Below are 20,833 nucleotides of genomic sequence, written 5' to 3'. Positions count from 1 at the left end.
TTGACTTTAAACAGCTGACTTTGTTGTTAGGATAAACTAATTGTTTGCATTTAATCCTTTTGCGCAAACTGTTTTAGATGTTACACGCGCGTTTCAAATAATAATTGTGTCAATATTCTCGTCAAACAATTGAAATTTGTAGTGGGAGAGAAGTGTATCGATGAATACCCCACTTACAGGGATGGTCCTAGATTAGGTGATGTTGACATGTCGTAGTTTGCAATTCGACGTCTAAATCTTATGATATAGAACTTTGCAAATCCATATCGAGGTAAACACTTAAATTTTCCCAAAGACATGCAAGTCGATTGAAAGGCAAAACACGGGATCATAAAAGCAAAGGCTATCGAGAAAGGTTCATTGAAATGACTCTTAGGTATTTCCGTTCCATTGTACTTGTTCCAAGGTCTTTGTTTGAACAATCTTTGTCCAGTAATATATTTGATAAAACTTGGCAAGAATCTTTACTCGGGGTGTAAACTATTGTTTGCGTATACCATACCGACCATTTATCATCTCTAGCCTTATCAGGGAGCCTTCAATGGCAAACAATGCGGGGCTCATACTTTATATTTTGCCGTGTTACTATGAACAGCAGACGATGCGAATATTTATCCGGTCCGTTTCGCAAGTTGCATTGTTCACAACGGCATACTCGATAATCCAAACTGATAAATAATCGGGTTTAATACGGGGGATCACTGCCTTTTACTACACATCAAGTCACTACGTGGTTTTCTTTGAAGGATGAGACAGTAAATTTGCTTGATATTCCTCCGTGAACTGGGTATTAAAACAGCACTGTTGGATTGTACGTGGAAATTTGCTCTAAACGTGAAACAGGATAAAGTCTGGCAAGTAAGAACAACCAGTACCGATATGCTTGACACCCCCCGTGTATACGACTTTTTAGGCATAAATTCGTTATCGTCATCGAATGTCGTCTTGGCCTGTTCAACATTTCATTTCGGCAATCAGTTGGGGCGAGATTTCTGCATATTTGTCTATGTTTTTTGAATACATTAGTGACCGTTTTGTCAGTTAGCTTGTCACACAAGGCTGATTCGTCCTCAAACTCGATTTGTCAACTATGGCATCTGAAATCGAATTTTTTGACCCCCTCCACGCTGTTGATTATGTGGTAATTGTTGCACTTTTGATAGGAGTCGTAATCTTGGGATTATGGGTGAGTATGTCAGGACGATTCCACTTTTCAATTTTACAAAATGTTTATTTCTTATTACTATTTGTTCGGATTACACATTCAATAAGCTATACATAGGTCAAGGAAAACATGGAACGAAAAACTGGCAACTGTATCCTATGTATTTTACAAAGAATCAAGAGCGTAATATTAACCAAGGTATCTGGGATATGTTGTGAATATCTACCTTACATTTCTGAAGTTGCTGAGGTTGTGCTACGCTCCTGGGAAAATTTTGTTTTGCAAAATACGGTACGGTGAAACGGCAAAATCCAAATGTTGGTTCACTAAGTTTTTTTAATGATAATCTTTGAAGTTTAAATGTCACTCATTATTAATAAATTGTTATACTTGGTACTTGTTAGAGTGGTCAAACGATGTTCATCGAAACCTTTAAATGATCTGCCATTTACAACATTCAAATTTTAAATGATTACAACAATATATGATGATATGATGGCAGTACTTACAATAACAACGACAAATTAGTTTGACGAGCTTTCTGGTCAAAAATCCTTCATGATTTGTAAATTGTTATTTGCGGGTTGGTAAGCAATGGAAAGCTATTAATTTATCTTTATTTTCTTCAGGTAACATGCATTGTGGGTCAAGTATGTAGATAGACTTATTTATAATGAGATAGTGATAGAATGGAAAAAACAAACGATACGGAAATCGATCATACTTAACCAAATTAAAGTTCAAAGGTCGATCGCGGATAAGAGCCAAGGTATCATAAACTATCATACATTTGTCATTTAAAAGGCTAGTTGTTAAAGTCTTTTGTAGTTTTCCACCAACTAGTAAATCATAGTGAAAAATAGAGGCTTAATTGTAGTAAATTTGATATGTGCAATTTTTGGAGGGCATTTGATAAAATTTCAAAAATATTATTTGCAAGAGCGAAAGACATGTAAATTATTATTATAGAAATTTAATCTGCAAAATAATAATGTGACTAATTTTAACTCACAGTCCTCACGACGAGCAAATCGTTCAACAAAAAGTGGCTACTTTTTGGCGGGAAGGTCAATGGGATGGGTTATGGTAAGTTACACTACTTTTTTGTGCCTATTTTTGTACCATGTTCGATATTGGACAGTTTACCAGGCAAGTCTGTACATTAATTATGCATTCAAGTTATCAGTACTCTTTTACACAAAAAGTTTTCGGGATAATTTGTTTTCAATACTGTTTTAAATAAAGAAACTGTCCGCTATCGGTAAACCGTGAAATGAAGTGTCCGCAACTTGGTAACCGATACAATAAAGAAAATTTAAATATTCGTGAAGTTCGTGAAGTTAGCATCTGGGGGTCACTTGAATGTGAACTGACACATAGAAAGTGCTAATAAACACACAATGCCATAAAGTCAGCTCATAGACAGTGGAGAAACTGTCTATGGTCAGCTTAAGAGTACGCCTTGCCGATGTGTCGAAGTACATAAAAGCCATACGAAATGTAAGGAAAGCTAGAGAACAGGGGTACAATGAAAAGGACACAGAGACACATATATTTAATCTAGTCAGAGATCTACATTACATTGCACAAAATGAACTGAAACAAAGCATTAAATATAAAAGTTAAACCGTGGTAAAATTACATCTCACAATAATATACTTGGTGATGTCAAGTTACTCACAGCAAATTGCTCATTACAGTCTCTTCAACAGTGTGACCATCCCTACTTTGGATGAATCGTTTACGTTGACTTTACCGAGATTTGACGACTGCATGGTCGACTAATTTCAGCCGGCGTATACTTCCGCGACGTTGACCACACAAGCACAGTTCAGAAACAATGCATCAACAGCAAACTGATGAAGCACTCGGCAGAGACAGTCATGGCAGTTTGCGGCGGCGATGTGGACCATTGCACTGCTATCTTCTGCACTGTCCACAATTACAAGTGACAAAAATATTCCAATTCCCAGCCAATATCTGTCCAGTTGGTTCCAGAAGAATGGTCTGACACGATAATGCGGACACAGTCGAGGTGCGAATGTCTATCAACGCATAACCTATGCTGAAATATTCCGACCACGACTGCGCGCGATTTAGTTGCACCTGCAAATGTGAATAATTACAAGTACCCAATACGTAGCGCGTTTATGGTCCAATCAGCAATTGTTTATCAGTTTTTTAATGAATAAATTAATCACATGTGTCCAGCTGTATTGGTTTTTGGTTTGCTTGTTACTCTGCATTGTTCCTAATAAAAAGAGTTACGTAACTTCTGAAATATGTCTACCCTTAATAAAATAAGTTTTTAGCGAAATGCCGCATGTCGTCTAAAACTCACCAAATTTGCAATATAGATTCGTTATACTACGAGTACTTGGAGGTTAATGGGAAAAAGCGGCCACATTTGGGGTCTCAGTCAAGTAAACGTATGGGGCTTTTACCAGACTGTGACCAAAAAGTGCAAAAGTGGCCGCTATTCCCGTTAAACTCCTCGTATTCGTACTACAACTACCATTTAACTTACACAAATCGCATTTCCTGATGCAGGCCACGTCACGGAAGTGTATACTTTTCACGCAAAGTTGGTGGAAAAAATCGTGCAATGTAATGCAACAACTGAACAGATATCAGACCAGTGTATTATCATTGTAAATCAAAAATAATATCATGTTTGCGATATCGAAGTCATCGTTACAGAAAGAAATTACAAGAAGACCTCCCTATTACGCACACATATCAGCAATTTTCAAACATTTTATTAGCTGTAATACTTCTCGATAACACATTAGTTTAAATATTTCATCAAAAGACTTACTGGGAAATGATTTAAGGTATATCAGTTTTATGTGCTACTCTATGGACAAGTTTGGTAAAAATCACAAATCATAAAATTCTACACATCATTGTACTGTAGGTTGGCCTTTCGTTGTATGCCAGTCAGGTTGGACCTGCAAATTTCATAGGCATAGCCGGTGCGTCGGCCATTGACGGAGTAGCTGTCATCGCCTACGAGTTCACGGTAAGTCTTCGTTTTGTTCACTGATTTTCGTGTTGGTAATAGGCTTTATGCAGATAGTTTATGGCCAGAAAAGCGAGTATTTCCGATACTTCGAAGACAGATTAATGCGCTGAGAATCATCAACGACTAATACAGAGACCTCGGTTCTTAACATCTTTTGGTCTGCAGTTTCGGTCTTTATTGGCTTGTCTACGTCTATTTTCTTCGATGTACAGAATGCAATGCAAGACGTTGAAGAACAAGCGTCTTGACGTCATCAGAAGTTCGTTGCTCTTTAAACATAACCTGGTATTTCACCCCATTTTATCAAATGTCAAAAATTAAATTTGTTGAGTTCAACCTTTCTAAAGAGATGTGGGTAAATGGAATACATGAGAGTATGGATCACTTACGATATTCAAGAAATTAACATACTTAGACACCTAACTGACACTGTTTGGCCTAACTATACAGAACTTGCTTACCCATCAGCGCAGTATGGAACAACGACGCTCTGATCCGTAGCACATTTCAGGTGAAATCATTTTTTCAAGTAACCCGGACCTAACTCATTTGAAAATCGCTAAAATTAAAATTTATGTCGCAATTTCAAAACAAACGAAGAAGTTTACCAAGTCACAGCGATCCAAAAAATAACGTAAAAATGAATAAAACGACACAAGGTTCTCGTCGACGAAGTCATGTCGCGCGAAAATATAATTTAAGCTAAGCTGTCAATTTGAATATGTGATGAATCGATGTTATATTCTCTTCTATTGTTTTCTCCCAGGCTGTAACTTGTCTATTCCTTCTCGGGTTTCTCTTTGTTCCTGTGTACATTGCATCCGGGGTAAGTCGTCTCATCACTTCGTCAATTAACAAACAGTTGTAAGCTAGTTTTCGCTGTAATTCAATCTGTATGATCAACTCAAATTCAAGCCTTGTGCCAAATACTGAACATGAGAAATATTTTCCAATAACAGGCTTTCACGATGCCGGAATACATACAGAAGCGATTTGGCGGTCAACGTCTTCAAATTTATCTGGCAGTGACTCAGCTCTTCCTCAACATATTTGTTCATGTGACGGTAAGAACTCTTATCCAAACGACTATTGTTGTCCTTTATGATATCAGTTATTGGAGAATTTAATTATTTTCTTTTTCATCTTTCTGACACGGGAAATTTGCAACAAAATGTAGATGATTTCGACTGGATATATCGACGCAGTAAGACAGGAAAATGGGTGTGTATTAGATATTGTTGTTGTCAGTAATTGGTGCAGTCCACATGATCAGTGACACTCAGATATTCTTTTCACAGGGTGAGCTGTTTTCCGGTGTGTTGATCATTCAGTTGGCCATGGGTTGGAACATCTATGCTGCTTGCATCGCGCTTTTCATCTTAACAGCCATCATCACAATTGCCGGTAAGTAAAATTTGGGTCTTTGACAAAAACATTATTCTATGATGAGCGCTTTTGTGACTCTCGGCTGACTATATATCAACAAGTGCCTTTCGATAGAACACATTCAATAACCAAGGTTTGAGTTCAGGACAACGTCGTCAACGGTTTTAATAATAGCGACTATTCATGACTCATTATTGGGTAAAATTGAAAAATCCATATGAAATCATTGCCATAGCCCGTACCCATATATCGTCCATCAAATTATTTTGCCACAAGTTGGAAAGCTGAATATCTACATTTACCTGCGCAATTTTCACTATGTAAATCTCTAGACGCTAAGTTGCCGATCTCCAATGCATTTACAAGAAGAGAATGCATTCTCTTCACACAATTTGAAGTTGATATCCAAGTTTTGATATTTACTGTTTTCTTCCTCCATAAAAACAAGGAACCGACATACTTTCTTTCTGATATATGCACCAAGACTTTTTTGAATATCTATGAAAAGAATGTCAATGTATTCATTCAAAAGAACGAAGCCCATGTGAGGAAATATCTTCAATAGGACGTATTTAATGTCACCATATAACCACAGTTTGTATAATCTCGTTACAGGTGGTTTGACGGCTGTCATGCACACAGACGCCATGCAAGCAATTATCATCATGTCTGGTGCTATTGTCTTGATGATTCTCTGTAAGCATCAAACGTTAAAGGGACAAAGTCGGCCATTTTTCATGAATTTAGTTTGATACGAGATTCTGCTTATATTGTTTGACATGTTGAGAAATACTGAATGAATGGGTGACCATGCATATATTTGACCCCGGTTTTATACACGATAAACTCTTGCGATGGTTTCATTTAATTTGTCTAAAAGTGGGGTCGAATATATGCATGGTCACCCATTTATTCAGTATTTTTCAACATGTCAAAACAATATAAGTTGTATCTTGCATCAAACAAAATTCATGAAAAATGGCCGACTTTGTCCCTTTAAGTATTTTTAGTCGTTTCTCATTTTCTTCACCTTCTCCAAATTCCTCATACATTTCTCGATCTAAACTGCATTTTATATTTAAAAATAGCGGCTGACTCGCAGCGTGTTTGCAAGGTTATATCTGATTGGTCGATTGTCACTATTCACAGCCACTTAGGGAGTCTATTTGTATTGTTTTCATTATATTGGTAACATTCAGCCACCCAATTGGATAACAGCTTCGAAATCGCTGCGAGTCGGCCCAAAATAGTAGTTCACATTTGGTTCACTTTGTTACCTTTACATTTTTGCCTAGCAATATTGTCACAACACAGTCATCTGATCTTCTTGACTGTCACTCAAAATTATGTTCTGAACTCGTATCACACATGTGTGATGTCCTTGTTTGATTTGCCTTTGTAGCATGGGTGAAGATTGGCAGTTATTCCGCCTTTGAAACTCAGTTTATGGAAGCAATTCCACATACAACCCTGGCAAACAACACTACATGTGGGGTTCCTACGGACGAAGTTTGGCATATTTTCCGCCCCGTCGACTCTAGTATGCCTTGGCCGGGTATTTTGATAGGCGTTCACATTCTGTCTCTCTACTACTGGTGTTCAAATCAGGTTGGTACATTAGAAACGATTAAGAATTAATTTAAATTAATGTCATCGCACATAATTCTTCTTCTTATTATTATTATTTTATTATAAAGCCTTCAAAAGAAGAGAAATACAAAAACTAATACAATGACAATTTAAAAATCAGGTATTAAATGAAAACACTCTGTACAAGACAAAAAAATCCCAAGTTTAAAATGGTCTTAATAACATATTAAGAAGATGACGACTGTGTAAATCTTTTGCAAGTAACAACTGGCGAATGCTGTCAGTCAGCCCATCTGGCCTTGAACATGTCTTCATATTTTTAAGGATCGACTGAGAATATCGCTTGTCAAAAATATACCGCAAAAGTGAAATACCATTTCTGACACAAATTCTATTAACACGTGATACTAAATCAGTGTGACCATGCAATCTACCACATAAATGCATATTCAAAAGATGCAGGTAAAAACAACGTGCACGAGATTTATTACTGAAGATGGATTTTATCAAATCAAGAGAACTGATTTCAAGAGACGTATCAATTTTCATAACATTAATTGCCTTCAGGAAAGAAGTACTTCTACAATATTTATGAATGCCAAACCCAGCTTTTAATAATTTTGACTGGATTTTTTCGGCCTCATTAATTGATGATTTAGACATGTGTACACAGTTAATACCATACAATAAACTGGTCTTATGGCAACATTCCATACATAAGCGAGTACATTACAGTTAATATGGCCATTACTGAATCCAGCGCCTTGAAGTCCATAAAAAGCTTTCCTACATGCATTTATTCTATTTCTGATGTGATCATTAGGATTAGACGATGAAAGTGTAACACCTAAATAGTTCACACTTTCGCATTCATCCAGTCTTACACCACTCAGTAACCAATATGGATGCGGAGTAAGTGTACACTTACCGAAAATAACACAGCTTTGTCTTTTTAGGATTGAAACACAAGCCATGATTTGTAATATATTTGTTTGCAATCTCGATCATATTTTGAAGACCAGTAACAGAAAGGCTAGCTAACAATAAGTCGTCAGCATAACAAAAAACATTAAAAGACAAATTATTAATCCTGATACCTCCAACACATGACGACAATTCATCCACTAAATCTTGATAAAACAAATTGAAAAGAAAAGGAGACGATAATCCTCCTTGACGGGTACCTACAGACACAATAACTGGTTCACTCAAACTAGAACCCCACTTAATTTGTACGCTTAGATGCCTATACCAATACACTAAAATCTTCCAGCAATGATTAGGAAGTACATCCATTGCTTTATAAAACAAAACATCATGAGGTACAGCATCAAAGGCTCCCTCTGCATCTAGAGAGCAAGTATAAACTGTCGATCCTCGTTTGTTACAGTATGAAATTACATCATTTGCTAAGGCTGCAGCAGTGGCAGTTCCTCTACCAGTGACAAAACCAACTGTAAATCACTAAATTCATGTTGACCGGAAACATCGAGAATATAAAGTTCAATAATTTTCGAAAATGTACAGGATAAGGTCAAAGGTCTATAATGTTTTGGTACTGCAGGATCAAGTGTCGATTTCTTTAACAAAGGGATAAGTAAACCTTTAGTAAATGACAAAGGAACAATACCAAATTTAAAACAGATAGAATACATTACACTCATATGATAAATAACCTTAGAGTTAATGGAATATTTCAAATGTTCAGACATTATACCGTCTGCTCCGGTGCACAGCCAGATCTCAGCTTCTTTATGTACGTAACGAGCATAGATTCAGACATAACAAAGTCAGAAAAGGTAACATCCATTAGGCTGGTGCATTTATCTCGAACCTTAAGTTTGGCAGTCGACATAGCCTCACTAGTACAACTAGTCATACTAAATTTACTGGTGAAGTGATCGTAGAACTTCGTAATATTAATACTGGCATCGTTATTTTGAGATGTATCATGTTTTGTCTTACGAATGCAATTCCAAAATTTCCTTAAACTACGACAAGTATACAGTGAGTTAAGCAAACGAGAAAAGCCATTAATCTTGCTATTCATTGCTCGATTACATGAATTCCTGTATGTCTTTTTCGCTGCTTTGTAGCATAAATAAATTTGTCCACTACGAGGTCTGCCACAGGATTTCCATATGCTAACCAAAAACGTTGCCTATTACGTGTCACAAGACAATCATTATTCCACCAGTTGTTTTTCTTGAAACGGCCTTTGTAACGTTGATGAGTATCAGAAACAACCTTCTTACATGAATTATGCATGATATTAGTGACGTCATTACACATGGTATCTAAAGTTTGCATGCTTCATCTCTGCTCTTAACATCCTCAATATTACAAGTATTTAATGACATAGCAGCCCGAGTAACATAATTACTATAGGCAGAACATATTCTGTCATCAGACCAATTAACAGCAGGATATTTGCGTGTTCTATCAAAGTTATCATCAGTACAACATATGAAGCAGAATAAAGAGAAATGAAGAGTTGTACATAACGGAAAATGATCACTTACATTTAAAGACAAATCAGACATTATAGTACAGTTCTTAATGATATCCATAGCCATACCAGAACAGAAAACATGATCAATATAAGATTTAGAAATCTCGTTAAAATATGTGTATGTAACGTTTTGTGCAAAATTAAAGTTAGCTACTTTGAATTCATTGTTGCATAAAAAATCATACAATATATAGCTATGCTTTGTAAATGGATGTTTCCGGTACCAGTTTTTATTGAGTTGACTTCCACTGGGTAATGAAGCATTCATATCACCCACGACCATTATAGGCGACAAATCCATGTTATCAATTGCAGATTGTAAAATATCTAACGTTTCGCACAAAAGATCGATTTGCTCAGGATGACCATTATAATAAGGCAAGTACACTCCAAAGATTGTTAGAATAATTCGTCCGCTAGCAATCAATTGAACACCAGATATTCTATCAGAGTCAACAGCTATTGGTTTATAAGAGATACCTGGAACTCTTTTTGCAATGAAACCAATACCGCCGTAAGGACGGCCGGACATAAGTTCTTCCGGATTAATACTAGATTTCATATGTAACCATCTGTTTTTGTCAATAAGCTGCATATTAAGACCTGACAATTCCTGAGACGTGAGCCAGTGTTCGCTGACAAACAAAAGATCACAATTATTGTCATTTAAAATGTTGTCAATAAGACCATAAGATGATTTCAAACCCTTACAGTTATAAGAGCAAACACTAAAATCCATTTGATATTTATCGAAATTCTCAATGTCAGAAAATAACAAAATATTTACATGACCCGGGGGTATTGGTGACGTCCTCTACCAGACGTCTCAAGCTGGTTATGTTGTTGTAGATAAGATCGATGAGGAGCATTATCCAAGTTGAGCGTCGAATAATGATGTCCTTGTGTATTAAAAGGATTATACGATTGATAGCGGTGACCTGGTGTGTTGAATCGATTATACGATTGATAACGGTGACCCTGTGATTTCGGGCGATTATTACGAGCGAGAGCCGAATTCTGTGTTCTGTCCTTGTACGGTCGAATGCGAGTGCCTTTGGGCCAGTTGTTGCCATTAAAAACAATATCTTCGTCATCTGTGGAGTCCAAACATACACAAAAGGAAGACTGGCCTGGTATTCTACATGTTAATTTAATGACATCCGTGACATGAGACACTCCAATGCTATGAAGATGATTTCTAATGTCGTCAACAGAAGTTTGAATATCCAATCTACCAATATAAACCGCACAAATACGATTGCTGTGCTGCTCGATGACATTGGGCTCGATGACATGGGGCACAGAAATATTGAAACTACGTGAACCTGTACCAACGACCTCTGAGTACTGCGTTGCCTTTAAATTTATTCCTCGACGAACTTTTCGTCTTTGATAGCTTTGTAGACGAAAGTTGTTACGTTGCTCGTCACTGTGGCCAGATGCCGCTACATGCAAATTAGGGTGTGCGTCCAAAGCAGCTGGTACATTTTCTGATGACGTAGTATCACCTGTAACTTGCACTGTTGTTGCAACGACTTCATCATCTGGTAATCTTGTTGAATTTTGCATATTCTCATCGATGTTTTCAAGATTGTTATGATGATTATTCTGAACAGCAGGGACATTCTGTGTCGATAGTCTCACTTCCAGACTGGCAACTTTCTCGCGAAGTAAAGTAATCTCGCTCGTTAGGGTAGACACAGCAGTAGATAATTGTGTGACCGTGTCACGATTACACAACAATTTTAATGCGTTCAAGTCGTTTAAGATCGTCAACCAGCCCTCCAGGTTTGCAGTTTGACGTCACCACCTAAGAAGGAAGCGTAGGCAATTTGACTCTTCGGCGTGGAAATCACTGTACGCAATATCAATAAGCAAATAAATATTTAATGATTAATTCACCCATACGAGATCGGCGGACAGAAAATAAGACAGACAGACAGACAGACAGACTCACTTACTGACTAACAAACCGGCAAGATGTACATTTTGGAGTAATGAAATGTGTCATTTTAACACCAGGTGATTGTACAGAGATGCCTTGCCGCCAAGAACATCTCACACGCCACTGCTGGAACAACGGTAGCTGGCTGGTTAAAAATGATGGCGATGTTTATCATGGTATGGCCAGGCATGATCAGCAGGATTCTGTACACAGGTAAAGTTGACCTTGACCGTTTGACCACACTTCGATTATTACATCCAATAGTGAATTTATCTCTTTATTTACGATGCATTCTCTAATGAGTGCTTTAAAATATTTTTTATTAAATTAAGGAAAATTTACAGACTTTACGAATTTGTTTCATATACCCTCTGTTATGATCCTATGGGTCTACAAAACAACAAAATATGCAAATTTGTAGTCCATTATAGTAACCTTCTGACCGATTCGTTTATTTTTCCCTGTCCCAAGACAACATAACTTCATACTTAATTGCAATACAAATAAAATTTTGAATTCATATTTGAAACCCCGTCGTGCTGGGGTCTGAAATTTTAGTTGGTATTAACATTATTTCAATGTATATTATAGAAATGTAAACCACAACGACATCCTCTGAGTGTACAACATCACCAGTCAACGTCCTCTACTCTAACATCAATACACTTTCGCTATTGAATAATCCATTGAATTAGAGAGGGATTTGTTATCGACTAAATCGAAAATGACTGTCTATTGAAGTTTGTCAAATTACTAGTTTATTTCTGACCTTGTGCTAAGCGTTGACCCTGTAGACCAGGATTAGACTTCTGGTAAAGCCAGTTTCTTTTCCCTTAACTAATTCTTCATCGGCAATACCTCTGAGTAAAACTGACCCTTATTGCCATTTGTCCTCTTTGCAGACACCGTAGCTTGCGTACACAAAGATGTTTGTTCAGACCGCTGTGGAAATTCCGCTGGCTGTTCCAACATGGCTTATCCTTACCTAATTCTGGATTTGTTACCCATAGGTGAGTACATTGACATTTTCCATTCACCCTCAATGCCTCCGACAAATCTGGGGTTAACATAGCAGCACTGAACTTATGCACTTGTGTGAAACATGAACATAGAAAAGTATAATTATATGTAAATATTGATATCGTATTGTCGTTTTCAAAGGAGTTCTCTTTTGTTGCTTTTGCTTCGTTTTTAATAGAAGTGAGAATACGATAAACCTTGGCCAGTATAGAGGTGGGTTGGGGTGTGGGTCCTGTCTATGGATAAGCTCGAATGATTTGCAACAAAACTTAAACAATAACCTGTTTGTTTGTTCGTTTTTAGGCTTGCGAGGACTCATTTTGGCGGCAATGTTGGCTGGTGTGATGAGTTCATTGACCTCGATATTCAACAGCGCCAGCACAGTTTTTACCCTGGATATCTGGAAGAAAATAAGACCAAAGGCGTCGAACAGGGAAGAAATGGTTGTCGGTCGGTGAGTGTTCACAAGCACGGAATCTTTGTGTGAAATCTATCGTGAGAATTTGTCGTCATGAATCACATTAATAAATAATGTAAAACATATTAATTGGCTTTTTGGAAACAACCATGAGTTATCCCCGAAGCCCTACTGAAAGTGGTAGTAGATAAGGACATCGGTGAATTCCTTATTTGACTGAAACTTAATGACGCGGCTATAATTTTAAACTGCCCGCACTCCGATATTATAGTATCGCCACTCTGCATGTAACTTGTATTGCTTACAACTTTTTATTTTTGCTTCTTACTCTTTGTACAATTTAGACATAGCAACCACCACCACTTTCAAGTTTTTGATCTCAAAAAATACTACTATTACACACCCCCGCAGATTATGGACACTTATTATGGTGGTGGCGTCGGTGCTATGGTTACCTGTCATGGAAACGTACGGACAAGGAGTTCTGTTCAACTATCTTCAGGCCGTCAGCGCTCACATAACCCCGCCGTTTATTGCCTGCTTCATACTTGCAATTTCCTGGGAAAGAATCAACGAACCGGTGAGAAGATCGTAACTATCAGCTGCAGTTGTATTGCAAAGAACGAAAGAAAGAAAGAAGAAGAGCAAACACGACAGCGCAATAGGAAGGGAGGGGGGGGAGAAGGAGCAAGAATGAAAATTCTCGAAATTCTTTCTTCATTATTTCAAAAGAATTGTAGGTTTACAGTTGATATGTTAATTGCCCCCTGAACTTCATCCTAAAACGCAAGGATAGAGTCAAAATACAAAAGTAGACATTTCCTCTCAAAGGCCTGGTAAGACATTTTGATGCCAAGAACGATCACTATTTTCTTATTACTTTCCCTGTAGGGTGCGTTCATCGGTGCTGTGTTCGGGACCCTCTTTGGTCTTGGTCGTATGGTGCTCAGCTTCGTCTACGTGGAACCTGGATGTGACGAACCTGACACTCGCATACCGTTCCTGCGAGATGTACACTTTCTCCATTTCGCCATCATTTTACTGGTCAGTTCGATCCTGGTCACTATCGGTATCAGTCTCGTAACAAAACCTCAACCGAAAGAACAAGTGAGTTATCGTCCATCTGAAACATTTGCCAACAGAACTGAGAAAATTTACGGGAAGGGTTTTTTATCATTCCCGTACCATTACCATTTATAGGAATTGTTTTTTTTATCACGTCTGAAGTCCGATGATATTTAATAATATGTAAGTGTGAGGTCATAAGATCAATATGTCTTGCATACTGTGAGTTTTCCTATGGTCCCTCTCTTACTCAGAGAGAGTTATTCGTAAATATCACTGTTATGAAGTCAGAATACATAACAGCATAAGAGCCTTCAGTATTATATATAACTTTTAAACCAATCATCTTTGTAAGAATGTGTTTCTGAGCACTGTATCCTAAGTGTAGCGTGGGTTTTGCAATTTTAGCTCGTACGCTTAACATGGTGGACGAGGCACAGCAAGGAACCGAGAGTTGACCCGAACGATCAAAGAGACGACGAACCAGGAGTCGACAAGGGTCACGTGAACACTGAGATGAAATTGGAAGTGGACGAGGAAACGGTGAAAGACAACGATGGCTCGCAGAAAGGCGGACAAGAAAAAACTGACGTCAATGAGGTGGAGATAAAAGATGAGTCGGGTTAGTTCTGTTGCTTTACATTGGTTGTCAACTTATCACGTGATTTACTGTACTATGCTGTGTTAACGATAGTATCACCAAATTGAGGTTATATTTATACATTGCAGCGCAGTGAAAAATGTCCTTCAACTTGGCAACAGATAAAATAATATTAATGTTAATGATAAAATCATATTATTGTATTGTTATTGTTATATTTTGTGTTGTTGTTGTTGTTGCTGCTGCTGCTTTTGTTGTCGTTGTAATATGTTATTGCTGTTATGGTACCGTTATTGGTTTTTATCATTCAGAGGCAGACACGGGAAATCAGAAGGAGTCTATCTGGATGTGCATGTATCATTACATGTGTGGTTACAGTCACGTCAGCGAGAAGACGATCCAGGAAGAGGCTGAGAGAGACAAGGCAATGACATCCTTGGACGAGGATCCGAAGTGGGCGAGCTTTGCTGTTGTCAACTCTGTCATCATGTTGCTAGCGTGTGTTTTCATGTGGGGTTATTTCGGCTAACGGTCGCGATTATAGAGTCACAGATTTAGAAAGTATGAACAATATTCGTCTTCATTGAGATAGTTTCTAATCATTACAGGCACATGAAGACCCTCTGCTAAATGTATGTTAATGCACTTCTTGTTGTACAGTATTTTATAGCAGTTTCGAATTTGGTTAGTTAAGTAAAACATTGCTGGCGATATAAGAAGTGCAAAGTATCAAGTTTTGGAATGGGACATTGGTTTGTTTGACTTTTAACTTGTTGGCGAGGACATCCGGCCACATATGCCAAGTAGATTAAACCGTTACATTCATCCTTATAAGTTACATACCTGTTACATACATATCATATTGCTTTGTGGTAAATTTCAGGGTTGCCTCTCACCTTATATTTTCAATCACTTGGGTTTCCAGTTTTCAGCGGAGAATTTTCAGGGTCTCAATTCTATTGTGGTACCGTATTTCCATAGACCACATTCACTGTACCCGACTTGCGTACGCGAAATCGAGCTGGTTTACGAATGAAATCTGACTTTGAGTGCTAAATGGATTTGCATCTGACTTTTATCTGTGAGTTTATAAGCACGTGATTGTACACCACTTCAGCAAGCATAACAAAAAAAATGCTCTTTCAAATAAACTGATAATTTTGATGAAAGTACACTTATACTGGTACTTTGGTTATTATCGATAAGATGACCGTCATTAGAGTTGCTGCGAGGGAAAGTATTATTTACTCCTGTATAAATATTGTCGTAATCTGATGTAGGTCATATCATAAGTTTCCATAGAAATATAAACATCATCTTGCTATACTAGAAATTTACTCTGGTGTCGTGTATTTAGTAAAAAACTTGGAGATCAAACTTTATCTGAGACCTCGATGTGGAATGTTGATAAATGCACCGATTGGGATCGTGCCAAGTTGACTAAAGGGCAATAAGAATCTGATCAACCTTACTGGCAAAGGAGAGGACTTTCATTGAAAGATTCCAATGGGTGCACACTTGTAACCAGAGTCACGTGATCGGCAAGGTCATGTTGTCGCTGATGACAGATAACTTTTATGGATTTACAAATCAATGGATAAACCAATTAAATTGATGAATAAATTGAGTTGATGAATAATTGCAACTTGAAAAATAATATAATTGACACTATTCCATCTTCAACATAATATATCGACACCTTCTCAGTCTAAAGAATGGCTCATTTTATTTCGGGGGGGGGGGGCGCTGTAGGAAATGGGTACGGCGACAATTTTTTTACCCACTCAGGCAGCAATATTTTTCCAGAGGTTGCTTCAAAGAAAATTCTTTTGGACAAGTAGAGTCAAAGTAATTTTTTTTCCGAAAATACAAAATCATTCAATCACAATCTTGTAAAATCGAGCCGTTTTAAACATTTAATTATGTGGAAATATCCTTGTCTTCGCACATGCAGATCATTGAATGTATATCCAACTTATGAACCTTTCCAATGTTACTTTCTGATGTAATGCACATGACTTGTAAAAAATCCAGAAGGTGCTGAATGGTCTCTGTGCACTGCTGCAAACCGCTGCCTTCTCTTGAGCTTTCCTTCAACTCATCACAGTAGGTCCACCGACTGCGTATCAAAATCGTGCAGGTATAATGAGTCCTGTTCCAAAATGTCACAGCGTGAAGAACAAACATTCCACGTCTATTCTGACACTAGCAGCATTGCATTGAGACCACTGAATGCTGGTCTACCACCCTAGAGTGCATCACACAAATGTTTTGCAGCCGTGTCCTATAAGCAAATTCTTTTCTTCCCTTCTGCAGAGACAGTTTTTTTCGAAAATCCTCCAGCGTCCCTAGATTTCAAATGGATCACCCCTAACCTATTCGTTTCACAAGATTACGGCCCGTAACCAGACGCCTTGATGATTGATCACGGTGCCTTTGTTCGGACATGACAAAAGTTGATTTTCGATCATTTGTAGATTATTTGCAAAGCAGGTATGCACAAACTTACTTGTGTAAACATCTCGATTATTGGCAAACATATGAACTATCGAATGACCTGTCACTGCCATTCATCATATCTTATCAATGCAGCTATCCCAGTCCCGGCTCCCTCGATCTTCATTCTTTGTCCTTCTACTGGAAGGACCTACAATACAAGCTCTTTCCATGCTCTGTGCGTCTTCAAGATTTCTGGGACGGTGAGAAATCTGTCATAGTATCGTCATGGCGTCCGAAATCGAGTATTTTGACCCGCTGCATGTCGTGGACTATGTGGTCATCATTGTGCTCCTACTCAGCGTTATAGCGCTTGGACTGTGGGTGAGTTATACAGAAAAAAAAACGACATGGTTTTTGTTTATCTTCTCTGTGGTGATATTTCTGATATTACAAGGGTGCAAGGAGAAAGACGACAAGAAGAATATAAGGTTTGCGCTGACACCGAATACAAAAATGGTGTGACATGAGAGTACAACAAAGTACAATGCCGTTCTTTAGCGGCAAAGTGGACCGCCTTGTCAACTTGGATATATTACCGCGGCCTGTCTCGTCATATTTATTGCATTTTCACACGACAGCTGTATTCATAAATCATTCAGTTGATTGTACACGTTGTTATCCCAATACTGCGCCGTATAACATTATGCTGCCTGCTCCTGATGGCCTTGTCATTCGACACAACCATTTACGCGGACTTAATAACCTCCGTATAGAGGTACTTCAACAGCCAAAGACATTGTATGTAATTAACTCACACGAGTGGAGTTTGTCTCCTGACAATGGAATTTCTTTACGGTACTCGTGTTCACATACCTGAGCTAATGTCATACCGGTTTTTGTGTATGTGTTAATTCTGCTTGTATGTGCTAAGGGTATCTCAAGAACAACAGATCCGATTAAAATTAAATCTGGTACTCAAATTTAGTTTTAAAATTGCAAAAAAAGAATAGGTTTCTGTAGGAATAAGTAATGCTTTTTTGCAGATTATCCAGTTCTTAGAAATTCTCAGAATATCGATCGTACAAACACATTAAGATTTCCAAGGTCATTTAGCAGTTCAATGTCCATGATATTGCTAATTTACATAAATCTCTGTAAAGACGTTGCTAAAATTGATGAAACTTGTCACATCTATTGAAGATACAAAGATATGACAGCAGTGAAAGCAATGAAGCAATTTAATGTCAGCTAATTGCTAATTTGCATGTTTGCATTCTTGCATTATACCCAATCGACGTTATAGTATATCAACAGCAATGACACCAAATTCATAAAAGCAACTTGGTACAGACATCGCTCATAGCAACAAATGAGTGAGCTCAAAGAACTATTGCACTTCCAAGTCAAATAACTGCAATGGTGATTCGCGCATTTTACGTAATTGAACATTCAGGCATATACATCTTGAAAGATTTGGCCACATATATGAAACTTGTCTTATATATTGAAATTGCAAATATTTGATAGAAGTGAAAGACGTTAAGCAGTTCAATGTCACCAAATTACTAATTTATATATCTGATGACACTTCCAATAAAAGCTATATGTAAATTACCACAGAAATAAATTTGTTGGAACTTTGTACTTGATTAAATTGAAAAGCATATGGTAGTTTGATGTCAAATGAGCGACAATTTGCATAAGCTTATTAGATGAATTTCTGAAATGTTGCTTCTATCTCAGTAATGGCTTTATCGAATTTGATATTCTTTATCTCGAGAATGAGTTAATCGAATTTGATAATCTCCTTCTCGAGAATGGCTGAATCAAATTTGACAATCTTTCATCTAGATCACAGCAAGACATGAGCGGATCGTCAGGGAAAGAAAACGTTTCTGTCTACAGACAACTGATAACACTACACATGGTGAATCATGGGAGCGTTTTCAGTTCACACTTTATTGTTGTACTTTAACTTGGACAAGCTAAGTTTGATGATAACAGTAACAACAAATACAATGTGTAGAATAAAATGCTACTTTAAAATAAATCCATGTATCAGTTGTATAAACATTTTTGCCGAAAAACGAGAGCAAAAAAAATGCTCTTTCTCACTGAGAAGTTGGCATTTGTCTTCGAATAAAATGTCCACGCACCTTTTTATTTATTTTTGCTGAAGAGCTTTTAACCCCTCCCAGGCATTTTGTTCCTTGTTCAAACACATATGAGCTAAATAAGGCTGGGTTTGTTTGTTGGTTTAGCCGTGTATAAAGTAGTAAGGAAATACACACGTTTTGACTTGACGAATCACTACTATAGGGTCAACACTTGCTTGTATGTCTGTCTATAGTTGTTTTCTTACGTCCATATGCCTGGCATACTTTTCCTTGCCTCGCTATGACCCTTCACCATCTGTAAGTTTCTAACTCTTCATACTTTTTCACTTTCTCCAAAGTCATCGCGGTATGCACAACGATCCACAACAGGCGGATACTTTTTGACGGGAAGGACGATGACATGGTGGTTGGTAAGTCGAATGGCACGTCGAAATACAGACCTAGCGAGCTCTGAAAATCTTCATTTTTCTGCAGACCTAATGTTGAGGGCGCACGCTTCACAGGCGGTTGTTTCTTGAACCCACACTTTGTTCATGTTCATATTCGCTGACGCTATTACATGTAGATACTGCCCTGGTTTACGTGCAAAGTACCGTCGATATTGATTTGATAATCATATATTTTATGAACAAAAACATCTGTAAGTAAAGTAATCTTGCACACTCCTAACAGCTTAATGCCGTGTTGGTCGTGGCCATCATCATCATCATCATCATCATCATCATCATCATCATCGTCGTCGTCGTCGTCGTCGTCTCATCATCATCATCATCATCATCATCATCATCACCCCCCCCCCCCCACCACCACCCTATCATCATCTAAGGAATTGAAACTCAATTATCGTCTTGAAAAACTAATCCTCTATCGTTGCTCACAGGTAGGACTTTCTCTGTACGTCAGTAATATCGGGCCGGACAACTTCTTTGGAGTAGCCGGTTCGGCAGCAGTCGATGGAATTGCTGTGGTTTTCTACGAGTTCTCGGTAAGTTTCAAACACACGTAGTTTCTCCATCAAGAACTGTGAATTACATCCTTCGCAAAGGCGAACAAACATTGATAATGATCACACACATAGATAAATCAGAATATTCATACAGTTGTTCTTGATTCATCAGCGGACAAAAGTAAATACTTCTAGTGATGTACACGAGTCAATATCAGAATGAGGTTCTATAGGAAAATACAATTTCACGGAGTAATTTTTTTCTTTTCGTTTCTAGGCAGTGACGTGTCTCTTTCTCCTTGGTTACGTCTTTGCACCTGTCTACGTCTCATCCGGGGTAAGGCAAATAAAATGATTACTTTACGTTCCTCATTGAGATCTGATCACGGTGAATTTGCTCAATGTGTGAAATTATTCTAAATCTTGCGAATCGTACACATCATAATATATTTATGACATTTTTCCTGACGAAGTGTTTACTTTCATAAAAGTTTTCTAACCGTACTTACACAAGGTTTAAAGTTCATTGATTCATCATCACTTATACGTACAATATTTGATTTGAATTATTCAGCTCAAAATATACAATTCTCTGGATAAAAGA

At 37.7% G+C, this 20,833-nt stretch overlaps 2 protein-coding genes across 2 annotated transcripts in view; both read left to right on the top strand.

Moving 5' to 3' along the window:
- The first annotated feature begins 1,026 nt into the window (after nt 1-1,026).
- LOC139132063 (sodium/glucose cotransporter 4-like) lies at nt 1,027-16,298 on the top strand. The gene is made up of 15 exons (XM_070698453.1): nt 1,027-1,186; nt 2,180-2,251; nt 4,083-4,187; nt 4,957-5,016; nt 5,150-5,254; nt 5,489-5,594; nt 6,192-6,272; nt 6,979-7,184; nt 11,701-11,836; nt 12,526-12,633; nt 12,947-13,097; nt 13,473-13,641; nt 13,953-14,168; nt 14,535-14,748; nt 15,039-16,298. The coding sequence occupies exons 1-15, from the start codon at nt 1,091-1,093 to the stop codon at nt 15,254-15,256; spliced, it is 2,043 nt and encodes a 680-aa protein (XP_070554554.1). The 5' UTR covers nt 1,027-1,090; the 3' UTR covers nt 15,257-16,298.
- Nucleotides 16,299-17,315: 1,017 nt separating this feature from the next.
- The window catches only part of LOC139132061 (sodium/mannose cotransporter SLC5A10-like), a 17,581-nt gene continuing 14,063 nt past the window's right edge, over nt 17,316-20,833 (top strand). The window contains exons 1-4 of the mRNA XM_070698451.1: nt 17,316-17,547; nt 19,622-19,693; nt 20,164-20,268; nt 20,507-20,566. Coding sequence (XP_070554552.1) covers nt 17,452-17,547; nt 19,622-19,693; nt 20,164-20,268; nt 20,507-20,566 — 333 coding nt within the window. The 5' untranslated portion in view covers nt 17,316-17,451. The remainder of the gene's footprint in view (nt 17,548-19,621; nt 19,694-20,163; nt 20,269-20,506; nt 20,567-20,833) is intronic.

Source organism: Ptychodera flava, chromosome 4 (assembly GCF_041260155.1).
Source record: "Ptychodera flava strain L36383 chromosome 4, AS_Pfla_20210202, whole genome shotgun sequence".
NCBI lineage: Eukaryota > Metazoa > Hemichordata > Enteropneusta > Ptychoderidae > Ptychodera > Ptychodera flava.
This window is presented reverse-complemented; position numbering and strand designations above follow the sequence as displayed.